Source organism: Nicotiana attenuata, unplaced genomic scaffold (genome assembly GCF_001879085.1).
Source record: "Nicotiana attenuata strain UT unplaced genomic scaffold, NIATTr2, whole genome shotgun sequence".
NCBI classification, from domain to species: Eukaryota; Viridiplantae; Streptophyta; class Magnoliopsida; order Solanales; family Solanaceae; genus Nicotiana; species Nicotiana attenuata.
This window is the reverse complement of record NW_017674425.1, coordinates 26,280-48,648: the sequence shown is the minus strand read 5'-3', so window position 1 is coordinate 48,648 and position 22,369 is coordinate 26,280. Positions and strand designations below refer to the sequence as shown.

Here is a 22,369-nt window from a genome sequence, read left to right as displayed (position 1 = left end):
GGGGGGAGGGGGGTGCCATGTTTTTGGGCCTTATCTTTAGGTCTTAATTACCCAACTAATATCTTATTTAACTAATTAATCCCCCATTAACCAATAATCAACCAGTTATCCATATAATTAAGAATTATCTCAACTTACTTAAAATACTACTCACTTTTTAATACACTTTATGTATCCTACTATCGTGGTCGTGGGGTACCTTGTATGACATTATTCCATAAATGCCGGGTATTGTAGCTCAGACCGTATTTTATCCCAAATCGATAACCTTGAACGAAACTCATTTTCTTTAATTCGTTTACCCTTTATCCTTCACGACACTTACTTATCGCTCGTTATAAATAGCATAGACGCATATAACCTCGAGATAATCTCATCCCCGAGTCTACGTTGATTAACCGAAGACGAAACTTTAACGTACGAAAATGCGAGATGTAACATCCTTCCCCCCTTAGAAACATTCGTCCTTCGAATGTTTAACTTCCCGGGATCTATATAAACTTTGGTAGAGTCGCCTTTGTAACAATACTACTACCAACTCTTCCTGTAGAAACTCAATAATTCAATGACACATAGGACCACAATCATCAATAACGACAATGGCCTCACACAACCAATGATAAAATCTTACACAAAAATCCATACACGTACCTTAAGGTTGTGATGTCTCAGTCGGACCCTTCTCTAGAGGAGAAAATAAGAGGGTATTCTAGACTTCATGTCTTCTTCGGCCTCCCAAGTTATTTCTTCCACATTGTTGTTTCTCCAAAGTACTTTCACTGAAGCTACATCTTTAGTCCTCAATCTACGAACCTGTCTATCTAGTATAGCAATGGGAGTTTCATCATATGATAGCTGTTCTGTGACCTGAACATCGTACAACTGACACTATTCTGGAAAGGTCTCCGATATATTTACAGAGCATAGACACATGAAAGACTAGATGTACAGACTCCAAGTCCGAAGGCAAGTCTAACTCATATGCTACCTGGCCTACCTTGCGTATGATCCTATATGGCCCAATGTACCGAGGGCTAAGTTTTCCTTTCTTACCAAACCTCATAGCACCTTTCATAGGTGATACCTTTAGGAATATCCAGTCATCAACTTGAAACTCTAAGTCTCGCCGTCGATTATCCGCATAAGACTTCTAATGGCTTTGAGCTGCTAATAACCTTTCCTGTATAAGCTTAATTTTCTCAATTGCCCGTTGTACCAATTCTGGTCCTACTAACATAGTTTCCCCAACATCGAACCACCCTATAGGAGACCTGCACTTCCGTTCGTAAAGAGCTTCGTGTGGAGCCATCTGAATACTGGAATGGTAGCTATTATTATATGCGAACTCAATAAGCGGCAGATGATCATCCCAGCTACCCTTGAAGTCTATCACACAAGCCCGTAACATATCCTCAAGTGTCTCAATAGTACGTTCAGCCTGTCCGTCTATCTGGGGATGAAATGCTGTACTAAGACTTACCTGAGTTCCCCATCCTTTTTGAAAGGACCTCCAGAAGTTAGCTGTAAATTGAGCTCCTCCATCCGAGATAATAGATATAGGGATATCATGCAGTCGTACTATCTCCTTAATATAAAGCATTACATAATCCTCTGCGGAATATGTAGTCCTAACGGGCAGAAAATAGGCCGACTCTGTAAGCCTATGAACAATCACCCATATCGAATCGAACTTAAGATGGGTACGAGGTAAGCCTACGATAAAATCCATATTGATTACTTCCCATTTCCAAGTTGGAATTTCCATAGCCTGCAATAATCCACCAGGTTTTTGATGCTCAATCTTAACCTGCTGACAGTTAGGACACTGAGCAACAAATTCCGCTATATCCTTTTTCATTCCGTCCTACCAATATACTCTCCTGATATCATGATACATCGTTGTCGCTCCTGGATGGATAGATAACGAGAATAGTGAGTTTCTCCTATAATCTGCCGTCGCAGTCCTGCAATATTAGGGACACATAATCGTCCTCGATATCTGAGGACTCCATCTTCTGTATACTCAAACGGTGTCTTCTCCTTCTGAGGGGTGGTTCACCAACTCTACAAAGACCTCCTTTATCTGGAAAAACATCCAAAAGGGGTGGACATGCTGTCAACTAGGATCTAAATGGACAATATCAACGGGCAACCATATCAACTTTTGGAATAACCACTGGATTGATAACAACACCTCCTTAAGATCATTGATTCATGGTCTACTACCACTATTAGAGTCCCAACGTCCTGTTAGCTCCTACATCCATAACATTAGATGGAACCTTGATAGTTTACCTTTTGATCTTCCTCGGGTTCTACTTCTTAAAATCCTTAGCATTTACTTACCCCAATACCCGACCCACCATGATAATCTCATTTGGAACCTCACGAAGTTTGGACAATTCACTGTCCAGTCATGCTACTCCTCATTGACCTCAAATGCTCCCTCTATAACTCATACTTGGGTATGGAAACTGCCCATACCACCTAAAATCATGTACTTTCTCTGGTTATGTAGCCATGACAGGTTACCTACAAATGCTTACTTAGCACGCCTTAATATTTTAGACAATAATCTTTGTCCAAATTGTTCCACAGTTGCTGGGACTATCCAGCATCTCTTGTTTGAATGCTCCACCTCAAGAGCATTATGGACACACCTGGGCGTTCTCCAACTTATCGACACACTCCAACACCTATCCATTCCACTCATTGAGCGAATTCATCTCTTGATCAAACAATATCAGCACCTTACCCCACATCATATCCCCCCGGCGACACTAATTCCTTTCTGTTTATGGGGTATATGTCTACACCGCAACCAAAATCTTTTTAACAACCGTAATGCTCCCCTTCACTATTTACAAATTCTTAATAGGGCTGCCGAATTCCACTTCCTCGTATCTCCACCGCGCAAAAACACACACCCAACCCCTCTTTACATCAAATGGAATCCACCGCCCCAAAACCACTACAAACTAAATACAAATGGCACGGCTTCTAGGAATCCCGGGTTGAATGGAAAAAGAGGGGTTATAAGATCCTCTGATGGGAACTGGATAATAGGGTTTTCAAGAAATATAGCTTTTTGCACTAGCATACAAATGGAGTTAACAACTTTGCTCTATGGATTACGCTTATCGTTACAATATGGTTACTACCCATTGGAGATTAATCTTGATGCAAAGGAGGTAATCACATTATTGCATACAAATAATCCTCACTACACTAACTTGGTCAATGACTGCAGGTTACTGCTCCGGCAACTGGGTGATCCTATCATTCAGCATATATACAGGGAGGCAAATATGGTAGCTGATGGCCTAGCGAAGTATGGTACACAGTTACCCTGCAACAGCAGGCTACAACTTTTTGATACAACGCTGCCTTTTGTCTACAATGACTTCCAGTCGGATAAAGCATGAGTGGAGAGACGAAGACTTGTCAACTCTTGCGTTTTTTATACACCCCCTAATCCCCCGACGTAAATTCATTCCAAAACGTGATCTCTGTCACTCCCTCTTGTAGCACTACAGATGGGTTTTGTCATGATCCTTCTATATATGGTTCCTAGTTTTCCCGTAGTAAGTAGTTTTAGTACTGATTCAACTATGGATCATAGTTGCTAATCGTGTAACATCAGCCACCCTTGGTGCCCAGTGCACGTTGCCCCCTCTATCTTTTGTAAATCGGTAATGAAGCTAAGTAATCTTTTATGACAAAAAAAAAAAAAAAAAAAAAGGAATGTAAGGAAGATACCGAGGGATGAGTCATGCTGTTCAATCAATATAGAAAGAAAGCAAAGACAAATGCTTTCTAAAGCTTGTCGAAGTAAAATCATGTTATTACAAGCTAAATCAGTTGCCATTTAACCATTTGGCTGCAGGATATAGTGACTACAGCAATTAACAACATCAAGAGAAAAAAGTGGAACATATTATCACCTAGTCATGCCTGCATGAAAAGGGGGCATTGTAACTCCCCTGCTTTGTCTTTCCATATTAGCTTGCCAACCTAGGAGACAAAATCAAATACATTTTCAATATAGCGAAAATTTATAAAAGGGCTAGTTAAGAAAGCAAAAGGGAAAAGAAATGAATATATATATTACCAATTCCCATATCAAAGCCACGGTTCCTGAGCTCTCTGTATTCTTGGCAAAGAGCACAAGGCTCACAAAAGACATGGACTAGACAATCAACACAAGGTGCTTCCTCCAAATCATATTGTCCCCTCATTCTTGACCTATAGAAGCACGAATATAGGCTAGGCAATCCTGTCAATCCCAGCAAAACGCCATATAATGCACCACTAGCCGCACATGCTAACATCAAAAGCCATAAGTAATTAAATGATCATAATCATTCCCTAACAATAACAACTACTCCATTATGCTTCAATTTCAAGCATTCATCAATTGAAATCATCTCAATCCGATATTATACAAAGAGAAACTACAAATAAAATGTACTAGAAGTTCTCTATATTCTGATGACATATAAATCTTTGACAAAATTAATGGCTTGTAAAAAATCTATGACCTAAAATAACTCTACTAACATGACTACAACTTAATCTTGATTAACATGACTAGTTAAAATTCCGTAGCGTGTGAACTTGTTCATATTGTTAAACCCAACCCCAAATAAAGAAGGAAGATTACAGTAGGGTGACGATTGGTAAGCAAAAATATTTATAAGTCCTGAACTGATTTTTTAAATAAGCATTTACGTGTTTGGATAGAAATGCTAAAACTAATAATAAGCAGTAAATATATTTGTAAAGAAGTGATGATAAGCTTTTCTTTTGTTAAAATAACTAAAATACTCTTTAAACTCTACAAAAGAGTATAAATTAAAAAGTTTTTTTTGTAAAGAAAAGAATGAACAACAGAATATGGAATGAAGAGAAAGTAAGGAAATTTATTTTGTGAATTAGAAAATATTATTAAGAATAAAACCAGTAAAAGTCTTGGTCAAACTAAACTGAAAAATTATAAGTTGGGGTTGATAAATTTTTGACTTATGATTGATTTCTTACTTATAAGCCCTTAGGATGTTTACCAAATGGTGTAGATAAGCCATCAATCCAGTTTGACCGGCTATAAGCTTAGTCATCAATTTGTCCTCACAAAACATTAAATACGAAAATAAAAATAAATCGGAAAAGATGATATACTTACAGGTTGTTCCTTTGTTTACTATTTCGGAGATCTGTCCAAAGGTGATACAAGGGCAAACACAAGTAACTAAACAGTTAGCAGGGTCATCAAAACAGTGGCAAAGACCGGTGGACCACGGCGCTGTGGCGGTGGCCGAAGGTTGTACCGGCATACCGGCGGCAGAAGCATATGGAGGAGCATAAGGTTGTTTCATAGGGCCTGGATGATATCCCTCACCGGAGAATTTGCCGTAGTCTTGATGAGCCGATGTATACATTTCTTCAATCCCTCTTTGGTAAATGGTACATGTCCTAATTTAACGGATGCAGTGCAAACATCTTCTCCAAGAAATCTTAAAATGTCAAATACGTACCTCTAACATCATTTCCAAGAAATCTTGTATGACTTGAATTTTATTAGAGTGACTTGCACTATACGCACATTTTAATGTACCTCGTTTATAGCTTTTTTATATGGACTTATTTTGAGAAAGCACATTTTAATATACGTAGCTAATTAATGAGTTTTCTGCGTTAATTTCTTGATCAACCTTTTTGAATAGTACATTTTCACACCTTCAGCAGAAAAAAGTTATAAATAACCCATTTTCAGCATTTTTGAAGGGCCAATCATTACAATTTATTTCTGCTTACATACAAATTCACCTTTTAAATACAAATTTCCCTCGGCGTTAAAGTTAATGCCAAAGTGAATAGTCATTAGTGAAGGAGGAATTTTCATAACGGAAAATATATTTGGCCAAACTAAGAATGGCCCAAATGTCCAGAATGGGGGTATTATGGTAACTTCGCACGGCTTTTGAGGGCATAATGAATATTTAAGCATTTTCGTTTTCCAGATATACCCTTTAGCAGATTTGTTTTTTAATTTAATTTTTTTCCTCCAATTCTCTCTCATTAGTTTAATTGTCTTACCTTCCCTATGCTTCTTTCACATTTACACATGCATGCTACACTACTTTTCATAAAGCAATTTATACTCATATACATATACTATACCAATTAAACGAAATAAACTAAAATATACGCATAGTATACTAAAAAAATACGATTAAACTATTGTATTATAGTTTCTATATTACTGTATCACTAAAATAATATTTTATTACTTTCTAACCCTAACACTTAAATATATAGTGCTTCAACTAAGAAGCCACTACAACAAGTGTGATTTTCAACCACGAAAATATTAGCTACAATAGAAAATTTGTCACTAATTATCCATTTTTTGTGACTAAAATTATATTTCGTACTTAAATACATGAGGCACATACTTTTAGTGACAAAACATAAATTTTATAGCAAAATTTGTCTACTAAAGTTTCCCACGAAAAAATGAATTGGCGCCAAATATTAATTAATATTAGCCACAAAATTAATATTATTGGTGATAAATTAGTTTCGTCACTAATGTTGTAGACAATTGGTGACAAATAATTGTTCGTCTTAAAATTAGTTATATTTTCGCTACAAAATAGTTTCCTCACTAAAAGTTTTATATTTTTTGCAGCCTTAGTTTTTGTCACTAATAGCATAAACAAATTAGTGACGATCGGTGTATCATCTCTATTTAGGTAGCATATAAAGTTCATCACTGTTATTATCTTTTTGGAACAAAAATTAGAGTCGTACTTAAATGCACACGCACATACATTTAGTGAAGAAACAAAAATTTCGTAGTGATAGTTTTATCTACTCAAGTTTTCCATCAAAAAAATGGATTGTCGCTAGTTATTTAGTAACATTAGTCACAATATCTAAAGTTACTGGTGACAAACTAGTTTCATCTCTAATATTGTAGGCAACTAGTGAAAATTATTATTTGTCTAAAATTAATTATATTTTAGCGGTGAAAAAGCTTGGTGACTAAGAGGGTGTTTGGCTAAGCTTATAAGCTGGTCCACTTTCCACTAGGACGTAAAGTCTCTTTGTAGAGTCCCTATGCAACCGTTACACTTCCCAGTAGCCATATCCGCTCCTCCATGCGGACATTACACATCCTAGCAGCCCCTTCCACTCCTCCATGCATCTATTACACTTCCCAGTAGTCCCTTCCACTCCTTCATGCAACCATTACACTTTCCAGTAGTCAATTTCACTCCTCTATGCACCATTACACTCCTCTATGCAACCATTACTCTCCTCCATGACTACAATTAATTGTAGAAGCTTGTCTTTATCCATCCGCCTATACAGATTTTGAATTTTTTTTTAACTTCTGCCATATAGTGGCAGTGCACTTCACATATTTTGGATTTTTTTAAATTTTTTTTTTACACTTCTACCATATAGTGAGAGTGCACTTCATAGGTTTTATCTTAACCTTCATCTTGATGGTTGAATTCTAATTAATAACGGATCGGTCTCCAAAATTTTGTAGTGGTAAATACAATTTTTGGTTTTTCGTGTTGATTTTTCCACTTCTCTATGAGCAAAGTAATGTCGATTTTTAAACTTTAAAAAAAAAATAATCTTCCTAGTTTTGTTCTTGGTTGTAAAATGATAGAAAAGAATAGGGGGACTTTTGCACTAAATATATTGTTAAATGATTTCTCAATTTTATTTGGCTATTTTTAAACCAATAGTCTTCTTAAAATAAATAAATATAACAATAATAAATGGAAAAAATACAAACAATATTATAAAGAACAATCATATTAGTCCATTACTTTGATCCACTTGAAGTTAGTAAATATAACTAAAGAGAAGAAATTATCAAGCTAAACATTAGTTTATCCTAGCACTTCAACAGAGAAGATCACAGCCCCTGATGTAGCCTGAGCTAGTTCCAAGAGAAGAACACCCCCTTTATTCAGATTATTGTCGACAACAAATTATTTCCACCATTAACGAGTCTTCTCCGAACACCACTTGTGAAAGTCACAGCCCATTCCTTCCCATTATATCGAAGCATTGTTTTAACCGAAATAGGAGGAAGATAGCCAAAGATACTCTTTGGAAGAAACTGCAAGAACATAATGTAAAGATAAGGTTCATGCTTCATTGCTAGTTGGGATAATCAATAGTTATCAAATCATGAAAATATTATAAAAAAAATTACCACATAATCACGCTTGATGTACGAACTGGGCACGTCCAACCGAAACCATGGATAGAATTCATCTTCAATCCATCCTCTAGCATTCATGTTTAGAGTATCTATTTTGTTTAAAGAGTTGGAAATGTCGTTCTTGTGTTTAAGAGATATATAAAGACTCAAAACTTTCTATTTCCCTCCAATCATATTTTTACTTTTCCCTTTGTTTCCCTCCGAAAATTGTATTTGACATTTTAGTCCAAAAATGTCATCTTGTTTTCCCTCCTAATAAAGTTCTAAAATTTAATCATGATTTTCCTTTTATTATAATTAAGATATTTGATGAAGATTATTACAATTAAGATTAACCAATAAAAATATGCCGAATTATATATTTACTATTATATAAACAAGGTCATACTAGTGAATAGACTTATATGGTTGCTATAGGCAGATATATATGTATGAAATTAATATAAACGGCTATTATATAAACGGTCGATATTACTAAGAATCACAACGATATAATTAGCATAGGTTATTGTGACGACCCGACCCGTCGTCTCATGTGTTATCTCTCCGTTTCCCCCATTTCATGCTTCTTCATATTTCGTTATCGGTATGTGGTGTGTTAGAGTTGATTTGGATTGGTTTTGATAAGAAATGAGACACTTAGTCTCTTTAAGGAAAGCTTAAGTTGGAAAAGTCAACCGAATGTTGACTATTGAGTTAGAAGGCTCGGATGTGATTTCCGGTGATTCGGTTAGCTTCGGGGGATGATTTGTGACTTGGGAGTGCGATCGGAATTGATTTTGGAGGTCCGGTGTAGAATTAGGTTTGAATTGGCGAAGTTAGTATTTTGGCGAATTCCGGTTGATAGGTGAGATTTTGATCCGAGGGTCGGAATGGAATTCCGAGAGTTGCTGTAGCTTCGATATGTGATTTGTGATGTGTGTGCAAAATTTCAGGTCATTCGGACGTCGTTTGGTTGGGTTTTTGATCGAAAGTGCATTTCGGAAGTTTTTGAAGAACTTAGGCTTGAATCCGATGTGATTTGATGGTTTTAGCGTTGTTTGATGTGTTTTGATGATTGGAACAAGTTTGAATGATGTTATGGGATATTTTCGTGCTTTTGGTTGAGGTCCCGGGGGCCTCGGGTGAGTTTCGGGGTGGTTTCGGATCATTTTGGAGAAATTTGATATTGCTGGTTCTGGTGTAACACTGTAGCTGGGCAGAAGGGTTTTATATTATTTCATCAGCGAAGCTTGGTCCATTTTCCTCCATTGTTGAACATCTTGGGAGCTTTTTGGGAGCAATTGAAGATGGTTTTGACTGGAGTTTGTTGGAGGTAAGTTCCTTGGCCTAAATACTCGAGATTTTGTTATTGGTTGGAATTCATTAAAAGGGGTAAAGCTAGGGCTTGAGTTTTTGATATTTTAAATTGGGATTTGATAGGCCATTTGAGCTCGGATTTGGGAGTTCTTGGTATGTATGGACTCGTGGCGAGACGAGGAATCCGGTAATGTGAATTTTGTAATTTTTCGAGAAGCGGGCCCGGGGCTCGGGTTTTGCTAGTTTCGAGATTTCTGCTATTTCTTGGCTGTTTTCGATTGGGTATTGTTTCCTTAGCATATTATGATGTATTCGCTCTGATTTTGGTTAGATTCGGCGCGCGTGGAGGCTGATTTGAGGGGCAAAGGCGTCGCGGGTTTGAGATTTCACCGGTTCGAGGTGAGTAATACTTGTAAATGATATCCTGAGGGTTTGAAACCCCGGATTTGCACATCATAGTGCTGTATTGTGGTGACTTGCACGCCAGGTATGAGCGTGGGGTAGAGCACCGTTGGGGATGGTGACTCGGTCCGTCCCGGTTGTTGATTTTACTGCGTAATTGACTAAAACCTGCTTGATGCTATCGTGATTTGGGCTGATTGTCATGTTTTGGGCTTCGTGCCGATTATTTGAATCCTTTAGGGATTATTATCACTGTTTTCATGACACTTAGCATATTAAATGATTTCAGTCCTGAGTTAAACCATGGTTTGAAATGTGCAGTCATATTGTCAAAGTTTAAAGACTTAAATTGCATTTTTCTGATGTTTTGAGTTAAAAGTTGTTACTTGACATTGCCCGAGTGGCTCATTTGCATGTTATGGACTGAGGATGGATCGGGCTGCACGCCGCAGCGATACTATGATGATATTGCGCTTGGGCTGTAGGAGCCCCTCCGGAGTCTGAACCCCCACAATGAGCGCGGGTACCCAAATGGATCAGGCTGCGCACCGCAGCGGTCATGTGCACTGCATTGCATTCATGCATTGGTTCCTGTTTGTACTACGTTTCATGACATTCAGCACTCTCATATCATTGGCATCCATGCTACTTCTTGCACTGTTTACCAGATACCCTGGTGTTATTTGTTGATGGAGTGCTGTGCCCGAGGGGCTGACTTATGTGCGGACTTGCACTATCTGATTACGCATTCACTTGCTTGACTGTTGGAAAAGGATATTTTCAAAAGAGGTTTTTAAACTGAGCCAGATATTTTCTAAAGGATTTTTCACGGTTTTACTGTGTTCTCAAAGGGTTGTACTGTCCTATATAGCATGATGGAGTGCCCTTACGTGATTTCTTGTCTCTCAGTTATTATTTACTCTTATTACCACTGAGTTGGAAGTACTCACTTTACTCCCTGCACCTCGCGTGCAGTTGCAGGTATTGTTCACCTGGTAGCGGGTGATTAGCGGACTGAAGGTAATACTAATGTAGCTGAGCAAGGTGACCCCCAGCGTTCGCGGCACCGAACTTCATCTTTTGGATTCCAGATTTCATTTTATATATATATGACCCAGTAGTTGTGTTCCTACTTCTTAGATGCTCGTGACTTGTGACACCCCGGTCGGGTTATGTGGGGTTGATAATACTGATTATTATGGCCGTTAAGTTGTATTATTCTATTCACCTATGTTAAGTAACTGTTAAAGAAATGATTTGGGTAAGTTGGCTGGCCTTGTCTTCACGAGAGGCGTCATCACGACCGGGTATGGAAATTGGGTCGTGACACTCTAGCATTCATGTTTAGAGTATCTATTTTGTTTAAAGAGTTGAAAATGTCGTTCTTGTGTTTAAGAGATATATAAAGACTCAAAACTTTCTATTTCCCTCCAATCATATTTTTACTTTTCCCTTTGTTTTCCTCCGAAAATTGTATTTGACATTTTATTCCAAAAATGTCATCTTGTTTTCCCTTCTAATAAAGTTCTAAAATTTAATCATGATTTTCCTTTTATTATAATTAAGATATTTGGTGAAGATTATTCCAATTAAGATTAACCAATAAAAATATGTCGAATTATATATTTACTATTATATAAACAAGGTCATACTAGTGAATAGACTTATATGGTTGCTAGAGGCAGATATATATGTATGAAATTAATATAAACGGCTATTATATAAACGGCCGATATTACTAAGAATCACAACGATATAATTAGCATAGGTTATATGACTACAACAATATTAGCGAATTGACTTATATGGTTGCTATATGTCGATATGTATGAAATTAATATAAACGTCTATTATATAAACGGTTGGTTATACTAAGAATCACAACGATATAATTAGCATAGGTTATATGACTACAGCCATATTAGGGAATGGACTTATTTGGTTGCTATAAGCCGATATATATGATATTAATATAAACGACTATTATATAAACGGTCGATATTACTAAGAATCACAACGATATAATTAGCATAGGTTATACGACTCCAACTATATTAGTGAATGGACTTATATGGTTCCTATATTCCGATATGTATGAAATTAATATAAACGGCTATCATATAAACGGTCGATATTACTAAGAATCACACTGATATAATTACCATAGGTTATATGACTTCAACCATATTAGTGAATGGACTTATACGGTTGTTATAGGCCGATATATATGAAATTAATATATATGGCTATTATATAAAGGATCGATATTACTAAGAATCAGAACGATATAATTAGCATAGGTTATATGATTACAACCATATTAGTGAATGGACTTATATGGTTGTTATAGGCCGATATGTATGAAATTAATATAAACGGCTATTATATAAACGGTCGATATTACCAAGAATCACAACGATATAATCACTTTTGGTTATATGACTTCAACCATATTAGTCAATGGACTTATATGGTTGCTATAAGCCCGATACGTATGACCATAATAAATTAACTTATATAAACAACTATTATATAAATGGCCGATATTACTAAGAATCAAAACGATATAATTACCATAGGTTATATGACTATAACCATATTAGTGAATGGACTTATATGGTTGCTATATGCCGATATGTATAAAATTAATATAAACGACTATTCTATAAACGGTCGATATTACTAAGAATCACAACGATATAATTAGCATAGGTTATATGACTACAACCATATTAGTGAATGGACTTATATGGTTGTTATAGGCCGATATGTATGAAATTAAGATAAACGGCTATTATATAAACGATCGATATTACTAAGAATCACAACGATATAATTACCATAGGTTATATGACTTCAACCATATTAGTCACTGAATTTATATGGTTGCTATAGGCCGATACGTATGACCATAATGAATTAACTTATATAAACGACTATTATATAAACGGCCGATATTACTAAGAATCAAAACGATATAATTACCATATGTTATATGACTATAACCATATTAGTGAATGGACTTATATGGTTGCTATATGCCGATATGTATAAGATTAATATAAACGACTATTATATAAACGGTCGATATTACTAAGAATCACAACGATATAATTAGCATAGGTTATATGACTACAACCATATTAGTGAATGAACTTATATGATTGCTATAGGCCGATATGTATGAAATTAATATAAACAACTATTATATAAACGGTCGATATTACTAAAAACGATATAATTATCATAGGTTATATGACTACAACCATATTAGTGAATGGACTTATATGGTTGCTATAGGCCGATATGTATGAAATTAAGATAAACGGCTATTATATAAACGATCGATATTACTAAGAATCACAATGATATAATTACCATAGGTTATATGACTTCAATCATATTAGTCAATGGACTTATATGGTTTCTATAGTCCATACGTATGACCATAATGAATTAAATTATATAAGCGGCTATTATATAAACGGTAGATATTACTAAGAATCACAACGATATAATTATCATAGGTTATATGACTTTAACCATATTAGTCAGTGGACTTATATGGTTGCTATAGGCCGATACGTATGACCATAATGTATGAAATTAATATAACCGGCTATTATATAAACGGTCGATATTATTATGAATCACAACTATATAATTAGCATAGGTTATATGACTACAACCATATTAGTCAATGGACTTATATGGTTGCTATAGGCCGATACGTATGACCTTAATAAATGAAATTATATAGACGACTATTATACAAGCGACCGATATTACTATGAATCACAACGATATAATTAGCATAGGTTATATGACTACAACCATATTAGTCAATGGACTTATATGATTTCTATAGGTCGATACGAATGACCTTAATGAATGAAATTAATATAACCGGCTATTATACAAGCGGTCGATATTACTATGAATCACAACGATATAATTAGCATAGGTTATATGACTATAACCATATTAGTCAATGGACTTATATGGTAGCTATAGGTCGATACGAATGACCTTATTATAAACGGCTATTATATAAACTGCTATTTGACAACTACCTCATCAACGTGCTATATCATTTTTATATCTTTTTTTAGTTTTCTCTTCAAAGAATATGCATTATTCTTTGAATATTCGTAAAAATATTGTCCAAGTATTCTTCAATGTATTTTTGTTTCTTAAAAATATTCGTAAAATTTTTTATGTATCTTTTTTTAGCTTTCTGTTCAAAGAATATGCTTTATTCTTTGAATATTCTAAAAATATGTTACAAACATTATTCTTCAATGTATATTTTATTTTTCATGTTTAATGGCTCCAAACTAGTTTCTAGGTTAGCATTCATGTTTAGGTTAGGGGGAAGGGTGGTGATATATGCGTTTAATGAAGGCTTTCTTAACATAAGTGTACGGTATAAGTTTGTATACCGTATAAAAAATAATATTATGTATAGATACTAGACTTTTGATCTTCCCATCGTATAAATTGTATTTTAAAATAAATACGTAATAGTATAGGTATACATATACGAAGGCTTTTGATCTTCCTATCCGTATAAATTTTATTTAAAAATAAAACAAATACGTAATAGTATAGGTATACATATGAAGTTGGTTGATCTTCCCATGAGAGAATGATGATTTATGGGACCAATATTTTGGGATAATCAATATTTATTAACTAATTTTGGAGGGAAATATTTTGGAGGGAAAAATTGCCATTAAGCCAAATGTGAAATGAAGGGCTTTAGTGGTATTTCACCAGTGTGGTCATTTTTGGGCCACACCGAGTTTGGCCGAATAGCAGCTCTCATTTATTAATGTCTTCTTAGTTTTTTAAAATGACATATACCAAGGGAATATTTACATGTAGTTATGAGTAAGTGCAGCTGTGACTGAAGCACTAAACACAATGTGGAATCAGCTTTGCTTTCCCGAATAAAGAAATTTGAAAACTACGAGTGCATGCACGGACACATATACACATTGTAGAATATGAAGCATGCATATGGCGTTTTTTCAACATTATGACTTTGTACTTTGGGGGTAGTTGTTGCATTACATTGTTGGCAATGCAAATAAGAGATTAGATTGTCTTCTGGCTGAACAATACTTTTAGTTTTTATACAGTGTAACAATATTTGCTGTACTGAAACTGACTATATATGACTCAGAAACTGATCATGGTGCTTCTACTTATGCAGAAACGGTATGAAGACATCCCTGTTTTGGGGAAAAGGCAACCTGAAGAATGAATTCGGGTTTGTAATCTTGTCCAATGTATATCTAAACGATCATGTATGCTCTCACTATGTTTCTTGTTTCCTTCTAAAAATGGGACTTCTTATGTTTTGTTTTCTTTCGTAAGAAGGTTTACCATTTCGATCCAAGAAGCGACACCTTGTTTCCTTTTGTTTGATGTGATAGTTATAAGTACTTGGACATCTCCTTATTGTAACATTGTCATTTTTGTTTGCCCCACTCAAAGAAGTGTAATAGCTATGATGTTTGGCTGAGACATTTTCAGGAAGCTTCTCTTCAGTTTGCATCTAGGCAGAAAGGCTAGATATCCCTACTGTTTTAGGTTAGTCTGGAAATATTCTTAGGTCTTTCCTAATTTTTAGCTCTGTAACTGTAAGTGGGATACATGATGAAAGTGGAGACTACATTCCTATTAAATTTGAAAAGAAATCACAGTAGGGGGCATGAAGTAGGATCTCAGTTTGTGCCCCTACTGCATTCGCAACTCTTCATCACATTGACATTTCATGAGGAAAAGTGCTCGGTTCTCAAGCTCAACTTAGATGTAGCTTTCATTTTCAGCAGTTTCGAGAATTTTGCTCTTAGATTAGGATTGCTACCTATGAGAACTAATTCATAGAAATTGAAACATACTTACCAGCAATTGGGCAACTCTGAGGCACTATTAGCATAAGTCTATGGTCATTCATCTCAGGTTTCTTAGCCTTTTTTGTTCTCTTATAGTTCTCTCAGGCATACAACAGTATCGTAGCAACAATCTTTGGGATTATTAGTTGTGCCTATTAAGCTTAAAACCACTAACCTCTTTAATCTTAGAGCATGGTTCAGGGTGAGCCGGTTCTGCCTCCGACTGAGGAGGGAAATTTCAATGGAAACGCGGTAGCTTTGATGGATCTGGTATCATAAGTTATATCATTTCTACATTTTTGGAAAAACCAGTTTTCATGTATCTAGGTATGGTTTATGCCATGATGGGTATAGGTGTTCCTGAATTTCTTGTTTGAGCTCATCATATGTTTACTGGGGGCTTAGATGTTGATACCTGTGCCTACTTCACTGCAGCTACCATGATGCTCAAAAGCCCATAGGAACGGAGTTGATGCTCCTATGTCCATAGCATGAGTAGTTAAAGCAAGTGAATGATTTGAAATTGAGTTATTTCACAGAATAACACTCGTCAAAAAGAACAAAATCCATATCCTGCGGCGGTGGAAGAGAGGAAGGATATTAGTTGTGTTAGTCGATGAAGACTTTAACTCCATATTCTGTTTTCTGATTGGAAGCATCTTGTTTGAATGAATTTTCAGTTAGTGTATATGATTAGATGCTTTTTGTGGAGTTATATCTTCGCTAAGATTCTGTATATTGTATTTTTCTTGTATAGGAATACAGCAATGGCTTACTATTATCAGAAAGTTCAAGTATGAAAATAAATGGAAAGCATCGATGCTAAATGCTAAAGTTTTACTCATTAAATTCTTTTAGCGATATAGCAAAGGAAACTCTAGAAGTATTAGATACTTGCACTATTGTGCCTTAGAGGTTGTACTCTTATTTTAACTTAACGCAGGCAGTTAGAGTTGTAGTTAGTTGACCATAGTTAGAAAGTTAGTTAGGTTACTGTATGTAACCGACTATTTCCTTTCTCTGTATTCAGTTGAGTTCATTTTGGATACAAATGAAAGTGAGATGAGCTCTCAATTCTCTATGTTTCGTGATTTTAGTTGTTTTCTTCTTCTCGTCAGCTTAACATGGTATCAGAGCGGTAATTGAAAGGATCTAGGGATTTCGCTTTCGATAATTGGTAAGGAAATCGAGAGATTCTTCTTCAAAGTTCGCAGAATTTCTTTGAAAAATTGTCAAATTGAAACCCTAATTTGGAGAGATGGTGAATTCCGATGTCGGAACTTCAGTTTCAAGCACGATCGATCACAACCATCCACTTTACCTTCAGCCATCAGATTCGCCAGATGTAATTCAAACCGGAATTGTCCTTACAAGTATGTAGAATTGTAGTGTTTGGAGCAGAGCAATGAAATTAGGCTTTATAGATGGCATAGTTTGGAGGGAATATGTGGATAAATGACTTGAAAAACAGTGGGATCGATGTAATGCATTGGTTAAGTTGTGTATAAGTAATGTGAGCAAGCATTTGCTTAGTGGAGTGTTGTTCCACACTGATGCACGTGATGTGTGGGATGATCTGAAAGAGGTTTGATAAGGTGAATTTGTCTAGGGTTTATCATCTTCATAAGGAAATTCCAACAATGACACAAGGCATTTCCTTTGTTTCCATCTACTATTCGAAAATGAAAGACTAATGGGATGAGGTTGTCTCTATTATGCCTATACCTTCTTGTTGTGACAAATCGAAGGATTTTGTAACTCATTTGAGGAGCCAAAGACTGTTGCAGTTCCTCATGGGCTTGAATGATAGATACGGTCTGCCAAATTCTCATGATGTCACCTACACCCTCTGTCGACCAAGCTTATGCACTAATTGTGCAAGATGAAAGTCAAAAACTAGTTGCAGATGGAGCTTACAATTTGAATGAACATATGGAGCCAGTAGCTCTTTTCGCTGCAAGGAATGGATTATAGAAGCAGAGAAAGCCATATGTATATTGTGAATTTTGCAACATGAAAGGACACACGAAGGATAACTGTTTCAAGCTAATGCAATGTGAGTTTTGTCATATGAAAAGGCACCTTAAAGAGAACTGCTACAAGATCATAGGATATCCTGGTGATTTCAAGGGAAAAAAGAAGGTTAATGCAGCAGGAGGAAACTGGAGTAGTGGTGAAAGCACCATACCTCAGCACATTGGAAACAAACCATAGGCATAGGCAGAAAACTTTACACAAGAGCAGTATCAACAGATCTTGAATATGCTGAGCAAATCTTTGATGACATCCACAACATACCTCAATAAGAGATATGATACGGTCGTATGCAATAATAATTACCCAAGTATGAGTCGGGGTCGAATCCACTAGGAGTTGTAAGGGGTGTCAGGAGTATATATTTGAAGCAAGCGAAAGGACTACCTAAAATTGCACTTCCACAACAGAGTTTTGATTTCTACTTCTACTATTACTCTAATGATTAAAAGCTAAGGTAAATAGACTAGAGATGAATGTTTTTCATGTTTTTCCATATAGTTTAAAGGCCTAGGAATGTGACCATAATCTAGGTGTTTTCCTAATGGGATAAAGACATTAATACTTGTTTTGTTGATTAGGGTGTATTATAGCTCTCAACTATACGTTACCCACTCAATACCTATCGGTCAGAGAGTGATTTTGCCCAATTTGGATTCTTATGTCCAAATGGGTACCAAACAAAATAGTTGCTATGAGCTCAAGTTGGGTTCTTACTATCTCTAGTTTGAACCCTTTAATTAGGCTAATCAATCTCTCAATTAACCCAATTCTTTGTTAGCTAAGTTATCTTAGACTAGGTCCCTCTTTCTCAAGAAGAAACTAAGTTAAATAGGCATGAATTAATGTTTGCAACCAGTAATTCCAAAATTGAAGTAAACTAAATAATCAACACCCAATCCTAAACAAGCATTAAATTAAATATCCATAAGGTTTACACACTAGGGTTGGGTCACAACCCTGGTAAAAATCTAGCTACTCATAGTGGGAATTGAAGAAAATAAAGAAGAGAAGCTAATTAAACTCATAATGAAAGATTAAAATGATGAAATCTAATGTTTAAACCCTAAAATAATGTAAAACTTCCTAAAGTAGTGAAAAGAAACGGATACAGCAACTTTTTATGTTCAAACTTGACCTAAATTTGTGAAACAAGTCTATTTATACTGGGCCAAAAATCGCGGACAAAAATACCCCTCGGGAGGTTCTGCGGCCGCACAATTCCATGTGCGGTCCGCATATTTCTTCAGCTGGCGCGAAGGTGAGTTTTGCAGCCGCACAATTTTGGATTGCGGCTGCGAAGCAACTTCTGCGGCCGTACAATTCTTGTGCAGCTTGCACTTTACAAAGGCTTCAGGACTTGGTCTTTTTGCATCTTCTATGAACTTTGAATCTTTGTCAATGAAAGCCCAGTTCTGCGGCTGCGCAGTTCATGTGTGGTCCGCACATTGCTGAAAATCCTGTTCGGTTCTGCTGCTTGGTTTGCGGTCGCAGATGGAATTTTGCGTTCCGCAATTTCTTCTGCGGACTGCACATCTTTGCTTCTGCACCCTTTATTGCCTTGTGCCTTGGAACACTCCTTTTTGAGTCGAATTTCATCTTGGGAGACCAAACTTCCAACATTCCTGTAATTTGCACAATTGCATTAGTTCCGGGAACACAATTCAATACTTTCGGACTAAAACAAAAGCTAAAAGGTGCTAATAAGCAGTTAAAATCCCTACTTATCAACTCCCCCAAACTTAAATCTTTGTTTGTCCTCAAGAAAATAAATTAGTTCCCAACTCCAAAAGTTAAGGGTCATTTTAGCGAGGCAAAGGTGAGCCATTCATATATCAGTTGGGAACAACATTTACCCACACTACTCATGTATTATCAACAAGGCGACAAGTTAAGTATTCATGCACATATAGTTCAACTGTGACATTTGAGCTTAAAGAATTGACTTTACTCATCAAGGACTCTTGCTCTATCATGTAGGACATGGTGGACTGCGAACTCTTCCTCCTCTACTTTCCATTTGCTAAGCTCACTTAAGAATTTTAGCACTCTATCCAAAGATTCATGAAGGGTTCACTCATCTCTCACAAGAGAATGTCACAAGTACGGCTTCAAGTACCATAGGCTTGCTCCTCATGTAAATCGCCACTAATGTAAGCTCACTCGATTTGAAATCAAGTTAGACTTCTCTCGGGATGTAATGAAGGCATTTGGGTTAGGGTAGGATACCGTATGGGTAAGTGATTTAAGCACTCTATTTTTCATTTCTTGGCTCACACTTGCCAATTCTTAGAGGCACTTTCTTTTCGTTGGGGACTGGAGAGACTTAGCATCACTCTTTCTTGTTCATTTAATTCTTTTTCTCCCTTTTTGATTTCTCAATGCTTGGGATCATTACCTCTTTTTGGATCTATTCAACCCTTCCACTTATTCACTTTTTGCATTTTTCTTTTGTTCTTTTCTTTTCTTGTCTTCTCTTCTCATAGAGATCATTTATTTTCTCTTTTTGTGCCTTGATACCTTTTTCAACTTCCTCATATTTTCCCCAAACTTACGTATTTTTAATCCATTTGTTTCACAAGAGTGTTAAGGAAAGCTCGGGTGTCAAGAGAGGGTTACGACAAAACGGGTAAAGGCTTGTAACATGGTTAGAAAATGAGAAAGGCTAGAGGGTCAAAGGGGTTGACTAGGGATAATGATATTGGTTGGCAATAGAAAACTCAAACGGGCCAAGGAGAGCCTACAATCACTTCTCAAACTAAGCAAAACTTAGGATTTCGCCTTGAAACACATTCAGGCAAGTTCTAGACCCTTCGCACGGATACTTGGACTAGCAACAATTCATCTCACTCCTCACGCAACTAGATTGTAAAAGAGGATAGAATCGAGGGCCCACAACGACCACATTCAAGTTTAAAGATCACTATTGTCCAATTAAACCACTTGATGATTGCCAAAGTCAACACAAGAGTAACAAAGACACTAACTAGAGCTATTTTTTATAAAATCTTGCCTCTAACCATAAGCACGTAGTTAAGTGTGTTGGTGCCAATTGAAGCATGATTAACTCTTCGAGCATGAATTAATTAGGTCTTTTTATTCATTACTATTACTATTATTACCTAAATACAAAAACGGACTCATTCCCTTAAGAAGGTTGTCATGCCATCCATCGTTGGGACGAGTCATCCGGTTCACACAACAACTACCTTTGGAAAGAACCATGGCATTAAGAAAACCAAAGGCTTATCATCTACTAAAATATAAAAAGAAGCTACTAAACAAAACAAGAACAATATGGAAGAGAAGAAAAAGAAGCTAGTAAACAAAAACAAAGATAAAGAGGCTAATGAGCAAAACTACTAAAGATAGAATGAATATACATAGCGAAAGAGAGAGAGAGAGAGGGAGATAATATATACATACAAATAAGAAAAGAGATAATATCATCCAAAAAAAAGATAACATGCCAATTGTATCAAAATGTACCAAATGTGTCAAATAAACTCCACCCCCCCCCCCCCCCCCCCCCCCGAATAAATACAAGCATTGTCCCCAATGCTTAGAAAAATAAGAGTAAAAGAGGAAAAAGGTGAAGAAAACTCCCTATTGATCCTTGGACATCTCTGTGTCCCCAGTAATGTCATCGCTCTAAGGCTCAGCCAACTAAATCTCATCATCCTCAGCTATAGGTGTGGCTGGGTTGGCGAACATCTGACGCACTACCTCAATAGTGTTGGCAGCAAGGTCTGGCTCTTCATACTGGCCAGCAGGTGCCACCGGTGCAGATGGTGCTGAAGGATCTGAGGCGGAATGGTATAGGTCAAACAGCATATCAAAGGGGAGATCTCCAACTGTAGTAATCCTGATCACCTCTCTCCGGAGCTTGTCAACTGACTTCTTGCTGGCCTGGGACTTCCTCATCTTCTTTACTTCCTTTCCCAGCTCTTCAATCATCGACCCATGTTGTACCAAGGTGTCCATAATAGTCTTCTGATTCTCCAAAATTTTCTTCAATGTCTCCTCAATATCAGAAAAAACCTGTGATGCCTGTGAGGTGGACGGTGCTGCAACAGTACTGGACAAGTCAGACACCTTTACAATGGATGTCTGCATCCAATTGTTGAGACTCGCCAATGTCTAGGAGACTCGCGGTGCAGATAATGGGTGAGTATGCACGAGCACTGGCTTCAAATCCGAGGTAGGAGCTGTGGAAGGAGCTGCAATAAGGGTTGTAGATGATGGCGGAGGCATAGGTGTGGCACTGGAGGAAGGCTCGGGCAAAGTGGATGGAACATCAACTGTCTTAGGAGCTACCATGCTGGCTCATCAGACTGGCCCGTGGTGGTAGGAGTCTGAACTTTCTTCTTTGGGTTGGTCGCATCCATCAGTGATTACCAAGTAAAAGGTTTCTTCGGCCTCACCTTTGTGTCATAATCCCTCGGCTCTACCTTTGCATGGGTAAGATATTCTGTAATAG

General features: G+C 36.6%; 1 protein-coding gene across 2 annotated transcripts in view; it reads right to left on the bottom strand.

Moving 5' to 3' along the window:
* The window catches only part of LOC109218654 (cell number regulator 2-like), a 6,924-nt gene extending 1,301 nt beyond the window's left edge, over window positions 1–5,623 (bottom strand). Inside the window, exons 1-3 of one of the 2 annotated variants that reach the window (XM_019383025.1) lie at window positions 5,183–5,623; window positions 4,112–4,324; window positions 3,945–4,014 (exon numbers count right to left, since the gene is read on the bottom strand). In XM_019383025.1, the coding sequence (XP_019238570.1) occupies window positions 3,945–4,014; window positions 4,112–4,324; window positions 5,183–5,438 (539 nt within the window). In that variant the 5' untranslated portion in view covers window positions 5,439–5,623. Of the gene's footprint in view, window positions 1–3,764; window positions 4,015–4,111; window positions 4,325–5,182 lie in introns of those variants that run through there. The other variant, XM_019383026.1, reaches the window with a different exon arrangement.
* Window positions 5,624–22,369: the final 16,746 nt, after the last annotated feature.